The 22,119-nt window shown below is 41.3% G+C and overlaps 1 protein-coding gene across 2 annotated transcripts in view; it reads left to right on the top strand.

The window, feature by feature from the left end:
- LOC140211224 (solute carrier family 26 member 6-like) overlaps positions 1–22,119 on the top strand; it is a 150,168-nt gene that overhangs the window by 34,172 nt on the left and 93,877 nt on the right. For both annotated transcript variants that reach the window (XM_072280844.1, XM_072280843.1), the window contains exon 2: positions 2,922–3,138. In XM_072280844.1, coding sequence (XP_072136945.1) covers positions 2,975–3,138 — 164 coding nt within the window. In that variant the 5' untranslated portion in view covers positions 2,922–2,974. The remainder of the gene's footprint in view (positions 1–2,921; positions 3,139–22,119) is intronic.

Below are 22,119 nucleotides of genomic sequence, written 5' to 3'. Positions count from 1 at the left end.
AATAGGGAAGCCTTCAACTTGCTGTGTCTTGGGTAAAAAAAGGATGAGAGATCTGGCCATAGGACAAGTCATGTCACGGTAGATGATCTTTGTGCTACTGAGCCTGCATATCATTTGGGACTGAAAGGAGTACGAAGCTTGTGGAAAATTGCCCTCAACTTGACAAAGTTGCGAACAATGTGGATGGAATAAAAGAGTGCATTGTGTTGCTATATGTTACGGGGACCAAGTTGGTGAAACACAGGGCAAACATTAAGGCAATCATTCCAGAGCTTGAGTAGGGGAAACTTGGATCATTCATACCCTTTGTCAAGTGGATGAATCAGAGGGAGATAATAACATCAGTTATTTCAGTACTTGTCACTTCCTGAGAATAAAGTGATTGACATATTCCACCTGAATTCATTAATTTTTTCTCACATTAAAATCCAGGATCATTTCACATAATATTTTGATCATATGATTAATTCTAAATAACATATTGACAAAATCCAATAAAAGGTCGAAGAAGGTGGAGTTGATCCTTGGTAGTTGTGAATCACTAACTAGTTCTATGCCATGTACATAGGTCCTGAGGAAAAGACTCCAACCTGGAACATCATCTTGGTTTGTTTTTCCACAGTTGCTGCCTGACCAGATGAGTATTTCCAGTATATCCTGATTTTATGGCTGGATTTATACCACCATATCATTTACCCACTTCATTTCAATAATTTATCTCATTGCCTGAGAGTTATGAGTGGCAAGGACAGCATGAAAATTTCCTTATTTGATATTTGAACCATGATTTCACAATGTGTTGATAAGCTTATTGGAATTGCAATATAGAGGAAACTTTCATAAATGCATCTTAATGCTATAAGATGTATTGACTATGCCAGGTACTGTCCCTTTCAAGGAAAGGGATTGGATAACATAGGACTGAAGTAAGGGGAAATTTCTTCATTCAGAGAAGTGGAAATCCCTGGAATTTTCTAACCTTGAGGACTGTGGATGCTAAGCTGCTGATGTCAAATTGCTGAAAAAGTTAGATATTTGGAGAAGAAAGGATGAAGGGACAAGAGTTTCAGATAGGAAATGGAGATAGAGGATGAGCTAGACATTTCTGAAGATGTGGAGAAGTTTATGGAGCTATGACTACCTTTGTTCCTTCTGTTATTTTCTTCATGCTCCTCCCATTAAAAACAACTTGTAATCTGAGAGTAGAAGATAAAAATGCAGTTGTGGAAAAGCTTCCTGTGCAGTTACAATATTTAGACATCTCTTTAAAACAGAGATAAGTAGGAATTTCTTTATCTAGACAGTGGTGAATTGATGGAATTCATTACCACAGACAGCTGTGGAGGACAAGTCACTGGGAGCACAAAGTGGAAGTTGATCGACTCTTGATGAGTAAGGGGCATCAAATGCTATTGGGGGAAGGCGGAAGAATGGGCTTGAGAAGGAAAATCAATCAGACCTGATGGAATGGTGGAGCAGACTTGATACACCGAATGGCCTAATTCTGCTCCCTGGCTCTATGGTGATATAGTCTTACTCAGGCATGAGGTCAGATTTGTTCAGAATAAACAACTGCATCAAAAAAGGAGTGTTGCTGTCAGCATTATAAAAGTTGCTGGCCTCTTCCATCGCAAGGCTCAGTGCTGGGACCCCAGTTGTTTTATATTAATATATTATATATTAATGACTTAGATGAGGGAATTAAATGCAACATCTCCAAGTTTGCGGATGACACGAAGCTGGGCGGCAGTGTTAGCTGTGAGGAGGATGCTAAGAGGATGCAGTGTGACTTGGATAGGTTAGGTGAGTGGGCAACTTCATGGCAATTTAATGTGGATAAATGTGAGGTTATCCACTTTGGTGGCAAGAACAGGAAAACAGATTATTATCTGAATGGTGGCCAATTAGGAAAAGGGGATGTGCAACGAGACCTGTGTGTCATTATACACCAGTCATTGAAAGTGGGCATGCAGGTACAGCAGGCGGTGAAAAAGGCGAATGGCATGCTGGCATTCATAGCAAGAGGATTCGAGTACAGGAGCAGGGAGGTACTACTGCAGTTGTACAAGGCCTTGGTGAGACCACACCTGGAGTATTGTGTGCAGTTTTGGTCCCCTAATCTGAGGAAAGACATCCTTGCCATAGAGGGAGACAAAGAAGGTTCACCAGATTGATTCCTGGGATGGCAGTACTTTCATATGATGAAAGATTGGATCAACTAGGCTTATACTCGCTGGAATTTAGAAGATTGAGGGGGGATCTTATTGAAACGTATAAAATCCTAAAGGGATTGGACAGGCTAGATGCAGGAAGATTGTTCCCGATGTTGGGGAAGTCCAGAACGAGGGGTCGGAGGTTGAGGATAAAGGGGAAGCCTTTTAGGACTGAGATCCGAGGAAAAACTTCTTCACACAGAGAGTGGTGAATCTGTGGAATTCTCTTCCACAGGAAACAGTTGAGGCTAGTTCATTGGCTATATTTAAGAGGGAGTTAGATATGGTCCTTGTGGCTAAAGGGATCAGGGTGTATGGAAAGAAGGCAGGTACAGGGTTCTGAGTTGGATGATCAGCCATGATCGTACTGAATGGCGGTGCAGGCTCAAAGGGCTGAATGGCCTACTCCTGCACCTATTTTCTATGTTTCTATCTTTCTATGTTTCCATCATAGATGGAGTCAGCAAATGCAACACAGCCCAACTTTTAAAGTTCCACAAGATGCTTCCATTTGCTGGTTCCATTTGGCCCAAATCCCTCTGAAACTTTCCTATAAATTTGTGCCAGGAACTTAACAATTGATGGAGAGTGAGTAAATTGTGAATATTCTTTGGATTTTGCCATTACAATTAGAACTACTTCCTCGATGCATGCACTGATTTTTTAGCTGCTGTTTTTGTTTACTCCTGCACCATAACTTCTTTCCAGCTTATCATCCTACTGCCACACTTTGAAGATTGGTGCTGAACCCAAAAATCCAAATGACTGCCAGATCAGAAGATCAGGGAGCTCCCGACCTGCGGATGCGGAAATCAATTTACCATGTGGATCGGCAAGTCCTGGATGAGGAGGATCTAGAAAGGGTGGCACATCGAACAGAAAGGACTGGTCCATCAATAAAGGAAAAGATGAAAGAGCATCTGAGGTCAGTTGCCATTTTCCTATTTTCAAAAGTGAACATCAGTTCCAATGTGTAGAGGGAAATTTCCTTTACTCACATTTCTAACTGACAGCCCATTGCTTATAATTGACTCTGTGTTGGTTGGGGTTGACCATGGAAGTTGCATCCTAGCTGAGTGTGCAAGCCGGAACACAGGGCAGTATGATACGGAGAACAAACTGTTGCCCATGCAGCAGGCTACCCCTCTCCACACAGATGATGAATCCAAAGGGAGGGCAGAGACTGATACCATTTGGCACTAACAGTGTCGCAGGAGTTGCCAGTCACTGTTGGACTGCCTAAGGGACTCCAGCTCCAGATTGTTCCTTGGGGTTTACTCTTAAAACCTTCCCCATAACTGGGTATAGCTGCAACGCAGCAATTTGAGATCAGCATTCTCCTTCTCATAGATGAAATGCTAAGCATGGCTAATGAACCCCATCTGCCCAGAGTGAATGGTTTTAAGGTGCCAGTAACCCACCTTCACCCTGTCAGTAGAAACAGTTCTGCTGGACAGTAGCTAAGCCACACGTGAAGGCCAGGAGCTGAACTTGTTGTCAAAGACTATTTGAGACACACACAGCTATGACAACCTAAGGGAACCTAGTGCTTGTAGTCTTGGACATTGCTGCCTGCACCTCATTTACAGCTGATTTCGCCTGCCTAAAATGAAGTGAAGGTGCCAACTACCTCACAGCTGAAACTAGTGCTGTTGATTAAAATGAAAGGTCTGCCCTAAGAGAGAACTCAAACTCTATTACTCAGACTCAAACTCAGTGGCCACTCTGAGGTACAGCTGTTCATTAATGCAAATATCTAATCAGCCAATCATGTGGCAGCAACTCAATGCATAAACGCATGCAGATATGGTCAAGAGGTTCATTTGTTGTTCAGACCAAACATCAGAAATATAACCTAAGTGAATTTGACCGTGGAATGATTGTTAATGTCAGACGAGGTGGTTTGAGTATCGCAGAAAACTGCTGATCTGGAACATAGAATAAAGCATAGGAACAAGCCAGTCAATGCACAATGTTGTGTCAAACCAGCTAAAAAGCAAATCAAAAACACCCAAACACTAATCCCTCCTACCTACACCATGTCCATGTCCTTCCATCTTCTACATTCCGACACTTGCAGATTGGAAGATAATTGGTTACTGTAGATTTCACTGGGGTGTGGTGAGTGAACTAATCTGACAGGAAATTGGTCAGACTACACTTGGAGTGTTGTGAGTAGAAAGAAAAGGGGGAGGAGCACCAGTGGGAGGTGATAGGCAGGTAATGAGATAAGGTAATGACCCCTCCCTCTCCTTCACCATTCCGTATTCCCATTTTCCTCTCTCGCCTTATCTCCTTACCGTCATATCACCTCCCTCTTGTGCTCCTCCCCCTTTTCTTCTATAGTCTTCTGTCCTCTCCTATCAGATTCCCCCTTCTCCAGCCCTGTATCTCTTTCACCAATCAACTTCCCAGCTCCTTACTTCACCTCTTCCCCTCCCAGTTTCACCCATCATCTTATGGTTTTCCTCCCCTCGTCCCACTTTCTTACTCTGACTCCTCATTTTATTCCTGTCTTGATGAAGGGTCTCGACCCGAAACAGCAACTGTACTCTTTTCCACAGGTGCTGCCTGGCCTACTGAGTTCCTCCAGTATTTTATGTGTGTTGCAGAACAGTTCTAATTTACCTTACTGCGTATTTCTTGCCAACTATCAGTGACAAAAATGACTGCTTTTTGAACACATGGATGCACAACAGGTGCTATTTAAAAATTGTTTGCTGTAAGCATGGCGTAGTGTCCAGCGGCCACACAAATGCATGCACCTGGCACTAGTTAGAAACTGCTGAAGGTCTCGGCCTGAAACGTCAATTGTACATTTTTCCATAGATGTTGCCTGGCCTGCTCAGTTCCTCCAGCATTTTGTGTGTGTTGCTTAGATTTCCAGTACTGCAGATTTTCTCTTGTTTGTGACTAGTTAGAAACTGTTTGTTAACAGTCTCCTGTCCCAATTAAGTGGGATAGTGCCCAAGTAAATGAAGGGAATGTCGGCTATTTTCATGACTAGTTTTTGTTCTTTAAGAGTTGATCCAAGTAAGCAGCTGTCCCAATTAAATGATAGCCCAATTAACCAAAATCTCCAGTATATCTCCAGTATTTATCTTTTTTTATTTGAGAAATCCGCTGCTTTTTGGATGCTTACACATAAGAAAGTAGTCATTACCTTTCTTACTGAAAGGAAAGATAGCTGCTTTAACTGTTGCATGGGTAAAGGTGAAAACCGACTAAAAAGCTCACTGTTGTAATTTCAAACTAACTTTGGAAAATGTATAAATGACAAACAGTTTGTTAATAGACTTGGCTCAATATTCAAACATATTTTCAATTATTAAAGCTCTGTTGTGGACCAGTGATTCTTACTCAGATCAATTTATTGTCATTTACATCAGAATGATCACCCAGAGCTCAAAGAGTTAATTGTATACACTGCCATAGTAAATACAACAATAAATACCTAATGGGGCAAAATACAACCGAGTGGTGAGCGATTTGTGACCGTAATTTGAATGTTTCCTCTTATTATTATTTAACATGAATGTTGGAAAGGGTCATCAAGAGATAAAAACACAATTTGCTTTCCATGGCAGAAATATAAGAGGATGAGCTGACGGACTGAGCTCCGTACTATTTTGTCACTCTCTTGGTTTAAATCTAGGACAGGCTTCAAGACTAAAAGTTCCTCCCACTGACATTTACAAATGGTGCATAGTCCTGGTTCGGATAACTAATCTCCCCACCATTAATCATGAATTAATCTCATTGGATACAAGAGCAGCATTCACGCGAGCTAGTGATGTCATGCTATTGCAACAGGTTTGGTGTAATCTATGCCATACCTGAGCCGAAAATATGTGTTTTGGTCGAGAAGTGCATTAGGTAAGCAAAACAGTAAAATCCATCACGTTAATATAATCAACACTCTCTGGGCTTTCATGCACTGTTTCTGTTCATAAGTCATACACAAAAGAATGTGAGATGCTTTAAACACAGCTATGGTTTTACCTTCCTATCGTTTTTGAAGGCATGCCTACCTCTGTAATATTTTTTGAACTCGCTTTCAGAATCAGACTTCTGAATCAGGTTTAATATCACGGCATATGTCATGAAATTTGTTGTTTAGTGTCGACAGTATATTGCAATACAGAACAATAAAATTATAAATTACAGTAAGAAGTGTAAAATTAATTAAGTAGTGCAAAAGGAGAGGGAAAAAAATCATGTCTCTCCAGGGCCCGGATCATTTGAAATTAAGTAGGTGAGTGCACAGTAGCAGTCTCATGATCAACGCTCCTTGAAGTTTAGTGTGTGAGCTTTGCTGAAACAACTTACTTTCTGCTTTCTCTCACGGGGGCAGTGGGTGGTCAGAGAGTTGCAGAGTTACATGGTACAGAACAGGGCCTTTGGGCCAACTCATCCATGCTGACCAAAGTAATCTATCCGAGTGAGTCTCGTTTGCCTGCAATTGGCCCATATCAAAGCTTCATAAACCAGGCTATCTGTGTCTCCTCTTGTGGGGAACTAGGTACCTATACACCAAAGTCTCTGTGTTCCATAGCACCTTCTGTATGTCAGGTAAGTACTGACCTGCTTCAACTTACCTCACACTTGGACAAGTTAAATTCCATTTGCCTTTCTTTAGCCACGCCCCCCTACTCATGTTGCTCCAGTTTCCACCCACAGTCCAAAGACATACGAGTTGGTAGGTTAATTGGTCATTGTAAGTTGTGGTGTAGGCAGATTCAGATTCAAATTTACTTATCACATGTACATCAAAGCACATTAACAACCAACACACCCAAGGATGTGCAAGTGTCACCACACCTTATGGTGCCAACATAGCATGCTTACAATGCTCGGCAGAACAAATCAGCACATACCAAGTGATGGATCATTAACAGCAAAAGAAGTCCAGTTACTCCCTCTCAACACAGTTTCACAGTGCTCTAACCCCAGGACAGGACTTCAAGCTCCAGACTCAAACACAAGGCCTCGAATGCCAATCTCGCATTCACGTAACTAGGCTCTTCAGTGTTGTTGCCAAATATGGGAATAAGGAGAGCAATAGAGCATTCCCTACAGCAAATGAAAGAGGTAGAACTTTAAAGGCAAATAACAGTTCTTAATAGATCTTTTATTGAAATTAGTTTACTGCCAACCCATGAGAGGCAGAGCTATGCATCAAGTCACACAACATGGTAAACTCAATTCTCAAAGATACATATATATCTTAATTGAATGGATAGAAATAAAACCCAATTAATTAATAATTAAACAGATCTTTATTCCCATTTGTAAAACTGAAGTCCTGGATTCTTTCAGCATCATTTCTTTTATTGTGAATTAAGCTAGCAGGAGGTTTTTCCTTCCTCTTGTGAAGAATTTTTTTAACCCTGGTGATCCAGTCAACATTTCAGGAATAGCTTCTTAGCTCCCCTCTGCCATCCGATTTCTGAATGGACAATGAACCCATGAACACTACCTCAGTATTTTTGCCTCTCTTTTTGCACTACTTATTTAAGCTCATTTTCTTTTTTTATCTAAACTTTTTATTGTAATTTATAGATTTTATTATTATATATTGTAATGTACTGCTGCTGCTAAACAACTAATTTCATGACATATGCCAGAGATATTAAACCTGATTCTGATTCCAGTCAAGAGAAATACATACAAAATGCTGGTGTAACTCAGCAGGCTTCTCATCTCTGTCCAGTCAAGAGAAAAGTGAATTTAAAATCAGGCTTATTTCTTCAGAAAGATTACAGTAATGGAGACAGTCACATTTAAGTTATGTCATTGTCATAGTCAGTCATACTTTATTGATCCCGGGGGAAATTGGTTCTCGTTACAGTTGCACCATAAATAATTAAATAGTAATAAACCATAAATAATTAAATAGCAATATGTAAATTATGCCAGGAAATAAGTCCAGGACCAGCCTATTGGCTCAGGGTGTCTGACCCTCCAAGGGAGGAGTTGTAAAGTTTGATGGCCACAGGCAGGAATGACTTCCTATGATGCTCTGTGTTGCATCTCGGTGGAATGAGTCTCTGGCTGAATGTACTCCTGTGCCCAACCAGTACATTATATAGTGGATGGGAGACATTGTCCAAGATGGCATGCAACTTGGACAGCATCCTCTTTTCAGATACCACCGTCAGAGAGTCCAGTTCCACGCCCACAACATCACTGGCCTTACGAATGAGTTTGTTGATTCTGTTGGTGTGTGCTATCCTCAGCCTGCTGCCCCAGCACACAACAGCAAACATGATCACACTGGCCACCACAGACTGGTAGAACATCCTCAGCATCATCCAGCAGATGTTAAAGGACCTCAGTCTCCTCAGGAAATAGAGACGGCTCTGACCCTTCTTGTAGACAGCCTCAGTGTTCTTTGACCAGTCCAGTTTATTGTCAATTCGTATCCCCAGGTATTGTAATCCTCCACCATGTCCACACTGACCCCTGGATGGAAACAGGGGTCACCGGTGCCTTAGCTCTCCTCAGGTCTACCACCAGCTCCTTAGTCTGCATGATCACCAACCTCAGAGGTATGGTAAAATAGATGAGAAATGATTGGATACACATATTGAGGCATAGAATATTGATCCAGGAACATAAGTTACAATCCCATAACAGCAGTTGGAGAACTTAAATTCAAGTCATAAATAAATCATTAAGAAAAAGCATTGATTGATGTAACAATGTCCTCAACAAACGCCCTCTATCAAGCCTCTCCATCCTGGGACCAATTAGGGATAGACAATAAATAAGTGGCTTTCTTGTGATATGAGCATCACGTGAACAAATAAATTATGAAAACAAATCCACCAAAAGTCTTGCACAAATTTAGATCTGGTGACAACAGCTAATTAATTCTCCAGATGTTTCCTCTGTGTGGGAGCCAAATTTGGCTGTTCATGTCAACTGTAACAATTGGTTGGCTCAACACGGTGGAGTCACAATCCAAGTTTGTACTTTGATTCTTCAAGTACATAATAGTATTAGCTTTACCTTAATTTGAAAATTAGATTTCTTCTTGATATTCATGCCTTGAAGGAGGTTAAGTATGTACTGTTCACATTCTTGCCAGGCAAGGTTGGATTTTCGATTATTTTCATTCAAAAGTTTGGACATATTAGTGAAGCAATAAATTCATGGAATAGCAAACTCCAGGATCTGACTTAGTACTGTCATGCAGTACAAATATTAGTAAGTGGCTGTTCAATTTCTCCTGAAGTTTGTGACTGTGTTGGATGGAGGCAAACTAGGAGCAGCCAAAATATTGACCACAAGTTCTAAAACTGCAAATGAATTCATTTAATTAATGAGATACTGTGTGGAATAGGCTCTCTGGACTAACTACTGTGCTATTGTGGGACTCAACAGGAGACAGGCAGATATTAATAAAGCAAAAATGTGACACTGTTCGAACAAGCTCGCATTCCTTTTCATGTATTTTCCCCCACTCTGCTCTTTTCTCATTTTGTACAAAATGGAATATTGTGCAGACTGACTTCATTTAGTCATGGAATCATAAAGCTGTACAGCACAGAAACAGACCCACCATGTCCATACCACTCCTTTTGCCCCTGGGATTTATCAGCATTCAAACTTCTCTTGTACTATTTTTTGACTTATACTTCCTGTAGTTCTTCTATTTCCCTTTCTCACTAGCTCTTAATATGCCCAGCAAGAATAAGCCCACTGTCTTTCCCCATGAAAAATAATGAGTTAATTCCTCAAACAACAGGAATTCTGCAGATGCTGGAAATTCAAGCAACACACATAAAAAGTTAATTGAGTTAATTCCCCTACCATTTCCCATTCTCCTTTACAAACTCTCCTAGCTTGATCTGTAAGGAGTTCATATTTGCCCTTGCTATTTTTCTGCTTTTTACGGTCGTCTAAAAATTCTTATGCTGTAGTCAGCTTTAATAAAGCCAGCTTATGCTTTAGTTTATTTTGACTTCCATCAAATTCTTAGCCATCTGCTAGATTCTAAAATACTCAGACCTGCTGCTATTTCTTGCAACTTTATGGGCTTCTTCTTTTGAATTAATACGATACTCAATTTCTATAAATTAAGCAACTTCACTTTGGGATTTTGAGAGTTAAATGTTTTATTTCTATTTTGTAAATTGTACATTATTGCTTTTGGAACTCGCTTTTACTGGACATCTCTGGAACTGCAGCTCATTAGCCACTGAATTCGGCGGTGAGAACCCACCTTCTCCGGCTCTATCCACCTAGGGAGTATATGACTTTGGTCCCACCAATTTCATGCGGTTTGGATGTCTCGGCTACCCAGGCCCTGGTTTGTGTGAATACTGTGTGATTTACTACCTCTGCAATAACCCATTGGCATGAAATAATAGATTACATACTGTATTCAATTATGAAGGAAGTATTTTTATGAATGTTAACCAAAGAGTTAGTAAAGAAAGGAAAGAAAAATAAACAAAAAGTTAATTAAACAGTTAAATATGAACAGGTTGGAGCTCAAATCTTCCGTATTCGATTATGAAGGAAGTATTTTTATGAATGTTAACCAAAGAGTTAGTAAAGGAAGGAAAGAAAAATAAACAAAAAGTTAATTAAACAGTTAAATGTGAACAGGTTGGAGCTCAAATCTTCCAAAGCCAAATTCACCAGTCCTTGGTAGACCTCCACGCCTTGACTCTATCAAGTCGTGTTTTCACACCAGATCAAATCCTACGACCGGTTCCCTCCAACATCTTCGCCTTATCTCCCCCCAAACAAAAGACCAAGCCCAATCTTAGGAGCCCTTCACAAAATCTTCCCCCCGCCCCCGTGTTCTCTTGAACCTTCTCCCAGTTCCACCATCTTAATAGGATGTCACATATTCCTCAGCATCCCTTATCTTCAACAATAACCCAAACAGGCTGAAAGCAGAACAGACTGCTCTTATAGAACTGCTAAAATGAAATACGTACAACATAACAGTAAATATGTGAACCAAGGCATAACACTCTCTCCCCGCCAAAAATAGTCATGTCCTCATGACTTTGAAATAGTTTATTATTCCTTCATTAATAACACAGTTTTCAAAGGAATTTTGTGCTGTCAGGACCTCCAATCCATTTGTAAATGGTAGTGGCATATCTCACCAGGGGAAAGGCGCAAAGCTCTGTCCCCCAGTCCAACATAAGCCAGTCTATCTGGGAGTCTCCTGACTCTTTGAGACCTCCTTATCCCATCATCTACTTCTTCAGTTTCAGACGCTCCTTGGGATCTTTCCTGTCTATGTGGAGGGGCCTCCCCCTGTCCATTTCTTGTGCCTTCCAGCAACTCAGATCCCCTGTCACTTGGCTGAGTTCAGATTCATTTGAGTAACTTTACAGCTCAGTCTCCCTTCATTGTCCAGTCGCAAGCCTGTCCATCCACTGCTAATCCTCCCCTCCCCCCTCCATTTCATCCACATCAGTGTGGGGATGTTTGGGAACCTCTTCATCAATTATTGGAGAGTTTGCATCAGGTAACATGTACCACACCCCCATTTCCACATTTCTGAGTAGGTAAAACATTCAGTGGTTAGGTCCCCTTCAGGTCTCTCCCATGTCACCGCTAAGTCTGCCTACTAGTTGTAGGGTCTACGTCAGGCTCTGGATCAACACACACCTCTTGTCCCAGAGGTAGAAGGTGGCTCTAATGGAGAATTTTGACAGGTCCATTCCCATCTTCAGGTTTCACCTGAAAAACTGGCACATTTGGCATCTGACTCTCCACTACATAAGGCATAACCACCCAGCAGTCAGCAGCTTCCCTTGTAACCCCAGTTCTTTATGAGAACTCCATCTCCAGGCATCAATTGGGAGAACCTAATCTTCTGATCATATTGCCTCTTGTTTCCTTGATTCTGCATGGTTGTAGAGACCTCCGTTAGTTCATAAGCCTTTTTCAATTCCCTCCTCATGTCAGACACATGCTTAAGATAGGTCTTCTGTGGTAAATCTTCCCCAGCAGTGCCAAAACAGAGGTCAACAGGCAACCTTGCTTCACAGCAGACATCAAGTAATATGGTAAGTATCCAGGAGCTTCATTCTGTGTACAGTTACAGCAGTGGACCAGATGTCCAGTATGCTGATTCCATTTGTTCTTCTTGCTGATCTCCAGGGTTCCAAGCATGTCTAGCAACGTCCAGTTGAACATCTTGGGCTGGGGATCACCCCGAGAGTGATAAGGTGTAGTCCTTGACTTCTCAACTCCCCACATGCTCAGGGGCTCATGTATGAGCCTGCTCCCGAAATCATCCTCCCTGATCAGTATGCATCCATCTGCGAAGGCCATAATGAATGATAATAAACGTAAACACGAGGAATTCTGCAGATGCTGGAAATTTAAGCAACACACATCAAAGTTGCTGGTCAACTGTCCAGTTGGCTCCAACCCTCCCCCTCCTGTCTTCTCCTATCATTTTGGATCTTCCCCTCCCCCTCCCACTTTTAAATCTCTTACTAACTCTTCCTTCAGTTAGTCCTGACGAAGGGTCTCGGTCCGAAACGACAATTGTACTTCTTCCTAGAGATGCTGCCTGGCCTGCTGCGTTCAGCAGCAACTTTGATGTGTGTTGCCATAATGAATGAAATACTTTTCCTATAACACTTTGGACACTGTGGATGCCCTCTGATCCTTTGTAGGAAAGGCTTGAACATATCCAGTTTAGTGATCAGTAATAAACAAGACATTCGCTGAGTTACTGGAATCAGGCTCTTTGGAGAGGAAATCCATACATACCAGATCAAGTGACCCCACACTCTGTAAATGGGATAATGGAGCTGCCCTCGTAGATAGCGTCTTCCATCGAATGCATGACTTACAGTACTTTTACCCCAGGCTTCATCTGGGGCCGGTAGAATTGATCTCTGACCAATCCATAGGTCTTATCAAACCCCAATTGACCTGAATCACGATGAAGTGACTTCAACAGAATCCTCCGATACGTCTCGGGCAGAACCGACTGGGAATGCCGAGGCCTATCCGGAGGAGACGTGACCTGGTATTGGATCTGGTTCCTCAACTCCAGTTTGTTCCACTCTCTCAGCAGCAGAGATACGGCAGGGTGTTTCACCTTTTCAGCTTGGGCCACGTCCCCTATCACAACAGCTGACCAAACGATACCTATGCAAGGGTCATCTCACTGAGAGGAAGGCAATTCCCCTGCACTCAGCTCAGACAATTGCTTTGTATTCAGAGCAGTCAGGTCACAGTAAGCTTGATACTTTGATAAAACAGAAATTCCCCTATCTATCTCCTCACTCTTTGTGATATTTTTAATTAAATTACTTCGGTCAACTATTCTTCAGTAGAAGGAAACAAAGCCTTCCTGCTCAGTCCATCAAAATTGTTTCAACATTCAGAAATTAACAATTAACTATTTCTGTTTCACTAAAGATATCAATGTCCAGATTTGTCTTCTCAATTTCCATTAATAATCTGTTGAATGTTTTCTGCTGTTTTAATATACTTTTGAATGGAGATGAAAGGTGAATTGAAACAGTTCTACCACGCACTTTCTGCTAACTTGCTTTTGATTCCAAAGTTCAAAGTAAATGTATTATCAAAGTGCATATAGGTCACCATATACAACGATATGAGATTCATTTTCTTGTGGGTGTATTAAAAAAAATCCATCATGAAATAGCCACCATAATAGTATCAATGAAAGACCGCACCTACCTGTGCAAATACAAAAAGAAAGAAATAATAACAATAATAAAATAAGCAATAAACGTTGAGAACGTGAGATGAAAGTGAGTCCAAAGGTTGTGGGGAAGTTTCAATGATGGGGCAAGTGAAGTTGAGTGAATTTATCCCATTCGATTCAAGAGCCTGATGGTTGAGGGGTAATAACTGTTCCTGAATCTGATGGTGTGGGACCTGAGGTTTGTACCTTCTTCCAAATGGCAGTAATGAGAAGAGAGCATGTCCTGACTGGTGATGGATGCTACTTTCCTGCAATAACACTTCATGTACATGTACTCAATGGTGGGCAGGGCTTCACCCATGATGAACTGAACTGTATCCACTACGTTTTGTAGGATTTGACGTTCAAGGGTATTGGTGCTTCCACACTAGGCAGTCAATATACTGCCCACTACATATCCATATAAGTTTGGCAAAGTTTTAGATGTAATGCCAAATCTTCGCAAATTCCAAAGAAAATATTGCTTTCTTCATAATTGCACTTACGTGCTGGGCCCAGATCTCATCATATATGAAGTGCCAGTAGCATTATACAGTTTACTTTTTAATTTGTGTCACAAATGCTCCTTGTTATTTGTTAATTTACTAGAGGTAATATTACTTTATGTGTTGTGTGTGTGAGTTATGTGTACTGTGTTGTGCAAATTGGTCTGGAGGAGTGTTGTTTTATTTGGCAGTGTACATGTGTATGGTTGAATGACAATAAAGCTGAACTGAATGTAATTCATATAATTTGATTTAGACAACCTAAACATGAATAAAAGTCTGCAATAGCTATTGCGTTAATGTTGTTATCTGTACCTTTAATTTCCTGATTGGTACCACACCTATTATTACAGCTATTCGCTGACTTAAAAATGACTCCTCCAAATGTTTTCTGTCCCTTGCTGTTTCTTATCTCAACCCAAATTTATTGCAGTCCTGATCTGTCATACAAAGATCATTCCTCACCACTACTTTAATCTCAACCTTAATAAAATTAATAAATTGTGCTTCACCGCTATTTTTACCTTTATTACCTGACCTTAGCTTCCAACTATAGTCACCTTGCTGCTATGTTACCAATCCATTTACAATTAGTTGTACCATTAATTCATCTACTTTATTGCAAATGCGATATGTATTCAGATACAGTGCCTCTTATTCCATCTATTTTTCGAAGTTCAAAGTACATTTATTATGAAAAAAATATACACCATATACAATCCTGAGATTTGTCTTCTTGCAGGTAGCCACAAAACAAAGAAACATAATAAAACCCACCAAGAAACACCAACAACAAAGACCATCAAACATCTAACGTGTGAAAAAAGAACAATTTGTGCAAACAATAAAAATGTAAACATAACACACTGAACATGAGCTTCAGAGAAAGTGAGTCCACAGCCATGGAGCCAGTTTAGTGCTTAGGCAAGTAAAGCCTCTTGGAGTAGTAAGCTGAACGTCGGTTCATCCCTTGCCCTCAGCCTCGACACCTTGTTCTTTTTAATCTAGCTCACCGCTTAAATTGGCTCTAACACCGTTTCTCAACCGATTTTGGTTTTGACATCTATTTCTTTCACTTACTAGTTTTCTAACTTCAGTATCCTGCTTTGTTTCATTCCTGTGTAAATTGTTCAGAGGTTTTCATCCCTTCCCAAAAGCACCAGCAATTCTTCCTGCTAGGATTTCGTTCTGACCCACTGACACACAAGCCATTCGATTTGTACAGGTCTCACGTGCTCTAGAAATAGTTTCGAAGCTTCCGAAAATCTAAAGCCTTTACTGCTACGCCAGCTCTCCAGACTCATCTGTTCTATCCTCCTGATCCTGTACAAATTAGCATGTTGCACTGGATGTAACCCTGTGATTATAACCTTTGAGGTCCTCCTTTTTCCTAGTTTTCTAAAACTCTACTTAGAGGACTTCATCTCTTTCTCTAAGTTGTTGATACCATAGGCTGTTGTAGAATAGAACCTCCACATTCAGTCCGCTGGTCGTGCCAGCGTTGATGTCCTAAAATCCTGTTATTTGAATTGCACTTCAAATTCCCACACCAAGATGACTGTCCATGACCTCCTCTACTGCCAGGTCAAAGCTAAACGTAAATTAGAGGAACAGCGCTTCATATTCCACCTGGGTGGTCTCCAACCTAATGGCATGAACAACTCATTCTCAAACTTCATAGTCAAGTGCATTCAATTCTCAATTGCTAGGAACTTTCAGACTATTCTCATGGTGTTTAGTATTACGGCTTTCTGAAGATTTACACAAATATTGCTGTGTAGGCCTAATTGTTTAATGCTGTTGTATAGTGACTTTGGGATGGTGCCAGCTTTAGAAACTACTATTGAGACAAGGGTATACTGGACCAGGTGGTTAACACAAAAAGTTTTTAAAAAATCCATTAAAAAGACCAACAAATTCAAGACGATGAATGCAGAATATGCCAAGAAAAGCCAGGAATAATCCAACACATTACAGAATGCTGCAGCAGTTTAACCCAAGCAACACACATCAAAGTTGCTGGTGAACGCAGCAGGCCAGGCAGCATCTCTAGGAAGAGGTACAGTCGACGTTTCGGGCTGAGACCCTTCGTCAGGACTAACTGAAAGTGGGAGGGGGAGGGGGAAATCCAAAATGATAGTAAGAGATTTGAGAGGGGGAGGGGGAGATCCAAAATGATAGGAGAAGACAGGAGGGGGAGGGATGGAGCCAAGAGCTGAACAGGTGATTGGCAAAAGGGATATGAGAGGATCATGGGACAGGAGGCCCAGGGAGAAGGAAAAGGGGGAGGGGGGGAAGACCCAGAGGATGGGAAAGGGGTATAGTCAGAGGGATAGAGGGAGAAAAAGGAGAGAGAGAGAGAAAGAATGTGTGTATGTAAATAAATAACGGATGGGGTACGAGGGGGAGGTGGGGCATTAGCAGAAGTTTGAGAAGTCAATGTTGGAGGCTACCCAGATGGAATATAAGGTGTTGTTCCTCCAACCTGACTGATTATGCAGAAAGTTTGAGGTTAATAACTCATTAGGAGTGATTGATAAGTTTGTGGCCTAAGGAAGAAGGAGATGAGTTTTTAACTGTAAACTTCCTGCGTAATCACTCAAAGAGTTGAACTGCATGTGCATTTAATGAGAGCTGTATAACTCATCTCCTTCTACCTTAGGCCACAAACTTATCAATCACCCCTGCTGTGGGCACTTTCTGGAGGTCCAAGATCCGTATGCTCCTCAACCGCTTGACTAAGTGTGTAAATGTAGGAGGGGACTATGTTGAAAAATAAATGTGCTGGGTGTTCTAAAATTGTCTCCTTTTACCTTAGGCCACGAACTTATCAATCACCCCTCGTACACATAGCACCAGACTAGACATGCTTAGCCATCATCTCTGATGAAGGTGGTAGAGTTTGTCATCGAAACGTTGGTTAAAATCAATACCTGCACTCAACTGGAAGCCTGAGAAAAGGTTTCTTCTTCATATATGCCAGGAAAACACTAGATCATTTTTCAGGTCGGCTATTGTTTGCGTTTCTTTTATTCACCAACTATATAACTCATAACTACTTTGTAGGACCCAATAATTTAACTGTTCCACTATGCCTTCAGCTGCCAAGACCTAGGAAATTTCCCCTATCATCCTTTCATCCCTCTGACTTTTTCCCCTTTTAAGATGCTCCTTCAAATTGACCTCTTTGACCAAGACCTTGGACAATGATATCTGCTACTGTGGCTTGCTGTCAATCATTGCTGACAGTATATAAAGATATATTCTTGTTTGTTTCTCTCTGGTGAACCATCGCACATCCAATATTTACCAATGGCTCACTTGAGATTTAAGTATTTTTCCTCAGAATTTACACAGTACATTTCATAGCTTCAAAGCATCATAAAACCTCTTACAGCTGTCGAATACTAGAGGTACGATTACTGTTGTAGACACTCAGTGACTACTTTATTAGGTACAAGAGTGGAACCCAGTGTGATGTTCTGATACTGTAGCCCACCTACTTCAAGGTTTGACACTGTGTGTATTCAGAGGTGTTCTTCTGCACACCACTGTAATGACACATGGTTATTTGAGTTTCCGTGGTCCTTCTGTCAGCTTTAAACAGTCTGGCCATTCTCCTCTAACTTCTCTCATTAACAAAATGCTTTTTCCTACAGAACTGCTGCTCACTGAATGCTTTTGTTTGGTCACGCAAACTGTAAACTGTAGAGACTGTTGTGCATGAAAATCCCAGGAGATCAGCAGTTCCGAGATACTCAAACCACCCTGTCTGGCACCATCAATTATTTCATGGTCAGTGTCACTGAGATCAGATTTCTTCTCCATTCCGATGTTTGGTCTGAACAACAACTGAACCTCTTGATCATGTCCACATGCGTTGATGCATTGAGTTGCTGCTGCATGCTTGCCTGATTAGATATTTGCATTAATGAGCAGGTTCACAGGTGTACCTGATAAAGCAGCCATTGAGTGTATATTGTGAACATACCATGTTACTAAGCTGTTTCTTATAAACACAGATTTGCTTTGTCATTCTTGCATCATCCACAATTGGATTACAGTATATAAATTTTCATATTGAATTAATAGTTGTAAATCTCTGTGTAGTGATTAATCATTGAAGATACTATTACCACCTTAAGTGCATGTTCCACTGGTTCTATAATACACTATAGAGGACAATGAACTGATCCAAGCCTTCGTTTTCCACTTGCATTATCCATTCATCAACATTAATGTATAAAACCAATGCTGTGTACCTGGTAACATTGCAACTTTTTAACAGAGGAATAGCAAAAGCAGGCAGAATCATACTTAGTTTCTTGGTTTAGACCCATAAGAGTAGCAGAGACAAAATTACACGTGTGCACACTCTTATCAATCACACAGTTTAAAAACAGAAACAATAGGGCACCACAGCAGCGTGGTGGTTAGTGCAACACTATTACAGCTTGGGGTGACGGGTGCCTGACTTCTCCGTAAGGAGTCTGTACACTCGTCCCCATGGAATGCATAGGTTTACTCTGGGTGCTTTAGTTTCCTCCCACAGTCCAACGATGTACTGGATAGTACATTAATTGGTCATTGTAAATTGTTCTGTGATTAGGCTAGTGTTAAATCAGGAGTTGCTAGGCAGTGTGGCTTGAAAGGCCAGAAGGGACTATGCTGTGCTGCATCACTAAATAAATAAATAAATAAACAAACAAACAAACAAACAAACAAACAACCAAAGCAAAGATAATATCAGTCATAACCCCCAGTGTTGTCTGTGAAGAATTTACATGTTCACCAGAGTGGGTATCTTCATTTTCCTCGCAAGTCCCAAAGTGTGGACTGGTAGGTTAGTTGGCCACTATAAATTGCCCCTTGCGTATTGGTGTGTGTGTAATCTAGGGGGTGGATGGGGGTGGGGGGGAGGAATGTGGAAGGAATAAAATTAGGTTTGTTCTAATGAGAGTCAACATAGAATCAATTGGCCCATGGGCCTTTTCCTGCAGTTAATGACTAAGGAATGGGCAGTTTTTGTGTCATTCCTATCAGGCCTGCACTTGCAGGCAGCTCCCAGTCTCCACCCAGCTAACAGGAGTCATTTGACACTCATTTCCAACTCATCACCTGCAGCCTATTTAAACCCAGCTCTCATCCACAGTCCTTGTTTAGCCATACAAACTGGCCAGCTGCAACCAGTGGCCCCCAGCCTTCAGTTACTTTGTTGTTAAGTACGTATCTGTTCTCTCTTGTTTTGTGCCTTGTTATTTTGCAGTTTATTAGTAAAGTATCATTCACAGCTAAATTGTCTCTGCTGCTCTACTTTTTGGCCAAGCCTCCTCTACATTTCCTGACAACACCTGCCCAGTTCTGATGGTAGCCAATCCTCCTCCAGGAACAGGCTAGCCACAGACTAACTGAATGGTGAACCACGCCAACTGGCCAGCTCCTCATTCAGATACTCATGTTCTAATCAACTCTGGGCTGCCCAATCCCAGTTCCAAAATTAGTTCAAGGTAAAATTATGCTGAGCACTTTGGGCCTAGCTGAGTAGCTGGAGGCCATTGGGCTCCTAGGTTTCTAGAGCACCTGAATTTGTTATTTGTTGTCTTAATGAGAGTTGTTCATCCCTCGTGCTTTCTGTTTAATTGTGTAAGGTTTATTTTGACTAAGATAGGTTTGCTACATTCTGTGACTATTTAAGTGAACTCCTGATTAGGGCTTATTGCAGGGTCCCAGCTTTTGAAAATGTTACATCTTTCAGTGTTGCTCTGTCAAGCCACTGATATTTTGTTGGAACTTTTATGAATAAACCCTGGTCATTATCTCATGGAAGTCTGTCTTTCCTCCACAGTTGAGTTCAGACTTTGTCAGCGTTCACTGTGATAAAAATGTTCATTTTATTCATGGCACATTCTTCCCTTATCTCTGACTTCCTCTGGTCATAAAACTGTCTGGAACTTCCATGTCCTTCCTATTCTTACTTCTTAGGCATCCTCTATTTCCATTGTCTTACCTTCACCTGGCTCAGTTCTAAATGTCCTTTGGCACCCATCTTAAACTTGCCTGTTTGGATTATTTTTATTTTTCTATCCTATTCCTTTCCCCTTCTCATTCCAACATGTCAGTCCATGACCTCCTCTTTTGCCACATTGAGGCCACTGTCAGGGTGGAAGAACAACACCTCATGTTCCATTAAGGCAGCCTCCAATCTGATGGCATGAACATCAATTTCTCCTTCTGGTAACATTTTTCCTCCCTGTTCCCTCTTCTTCTATCCCCTACTGTGGCCTCTTATATTTTCTCATCTACCTATTATCTCCCCCCGCTGCCCCTCCTCCTTCTCTTTCTCCCAATGTCTACTCTCCTCTCCTATCAGATTCCTTCTTCTTCATCCTTTATCTTTCCCACCAATCTGTCTTCACCTATCACTGTCTAGGTTGTCCTCCTTCCCCTCCACCACCTTTCAATCTATGTCTTCCCCCTTCCTTTCCAGTTCTGATAAAGGGTCTCAGCCCAAAACCTCAACTACTCATTCATTTCCATAGATGCTACCTGAGCTGCTGACCTCCAGCATTTTGTGTGTGCTTACGTCTTTATGTCTTTGTGTACCTCACTGTTAAACTTTGTTTCGTAGCACTCCTCAAAAATAGTTAAGTAGATTATATGATGTTAATAGCAGATAAGTCCACATTTTTGTTGCAATGGCAACCAAGTGCCTTAACTTTTCATGATACCATACCATTTGTAGATATTGTTATTTTAGCTTCAGCTTTATTTGTCACATATCCACTGACACATACTGTGAAATGTATCACTCAAGTCAACAACAAAGATAGTCCAAAGATTGTGCTGTGGGCAGACCGCAAGAGTCGCCATGTTTCCAGCGCCAACATAACACGCCTGCAATTTACCCATTTACCAACAAAGCATGCCTGCAATTTACTGATTTACCAACATAGCAAGCCTGCAATTTACCAATTTACCAAGATAACATCCTGCAATTTACCAATTTACCAACATAGTAAGCCTGCAATTTACCAACTTACCAACACAGCAAGCCTGCAATTTACCAATTTACCAAGATAACATGCCTGCAATTTACCAATTTACCAACATAGCATGCCTGCAATTTACCGACCCTAGCCTGTCTGTCTTTGGAAAGTGGGAGGAAACTGGAGCACCCAAAGGAAACCCATATGGTCACAGGGAGAACATACAAGTTCCTTGCATACAGTGGCATGATTTGAACCCCAGTTGCAATTAGTATAAAGTATTAATGCTAACTCATTGCTACTCTGCTGCCCCGTTAAAATACAGCATTTTCTACTTTTGTTGTTTGAGCTGACAGTCAGACAGTAGCCTCCCGTGCCATGTACACATCCTGAGTCTTTGCTCATTAGTTCCACAAAACAGTATGCAGTAAACCATGCAGTGGGGGAGTCTGGGACCACAGGCCACAGCTTCAGGATAGATGGATGTCCACTTAGAGCAGATGAGAAGGAATTTCTTAACCAGAGGGCAGTGAATCTGTGGAATTCATTGCCATGGATGGCTGTGGAGGCCGAGTCTGAGTATATTTAAAGCAGAGGTTCGTGGTTAGGAAAGGGGTCAGAAGTTACGGGGAGAAGGCAGGAGAATGGAGTTGAGAGGAATAATAAATCAGCCATGAATGAATGCTGGTGCAATCTCAAAGGCCCAG

Source organism: Mobula birostris, chromosome 16 (genome assembly GCF_030028105.1).
Source record: "Mobula birostris isolate sMobBir1 chromosome 16, sMobBir1.hap1, whole genome shotgun sequence".
Taxonomy (NCBI): domain Eukaryota; kingdom Metazoa; phylum Chordata; class Chondrichthyes; order Myliobatiformes; family Myliobatidae; genus Mobula; species Mobula birostris.
This window is presented reverse-complemented; position numbering and strand designations above follow the sequence as displayed.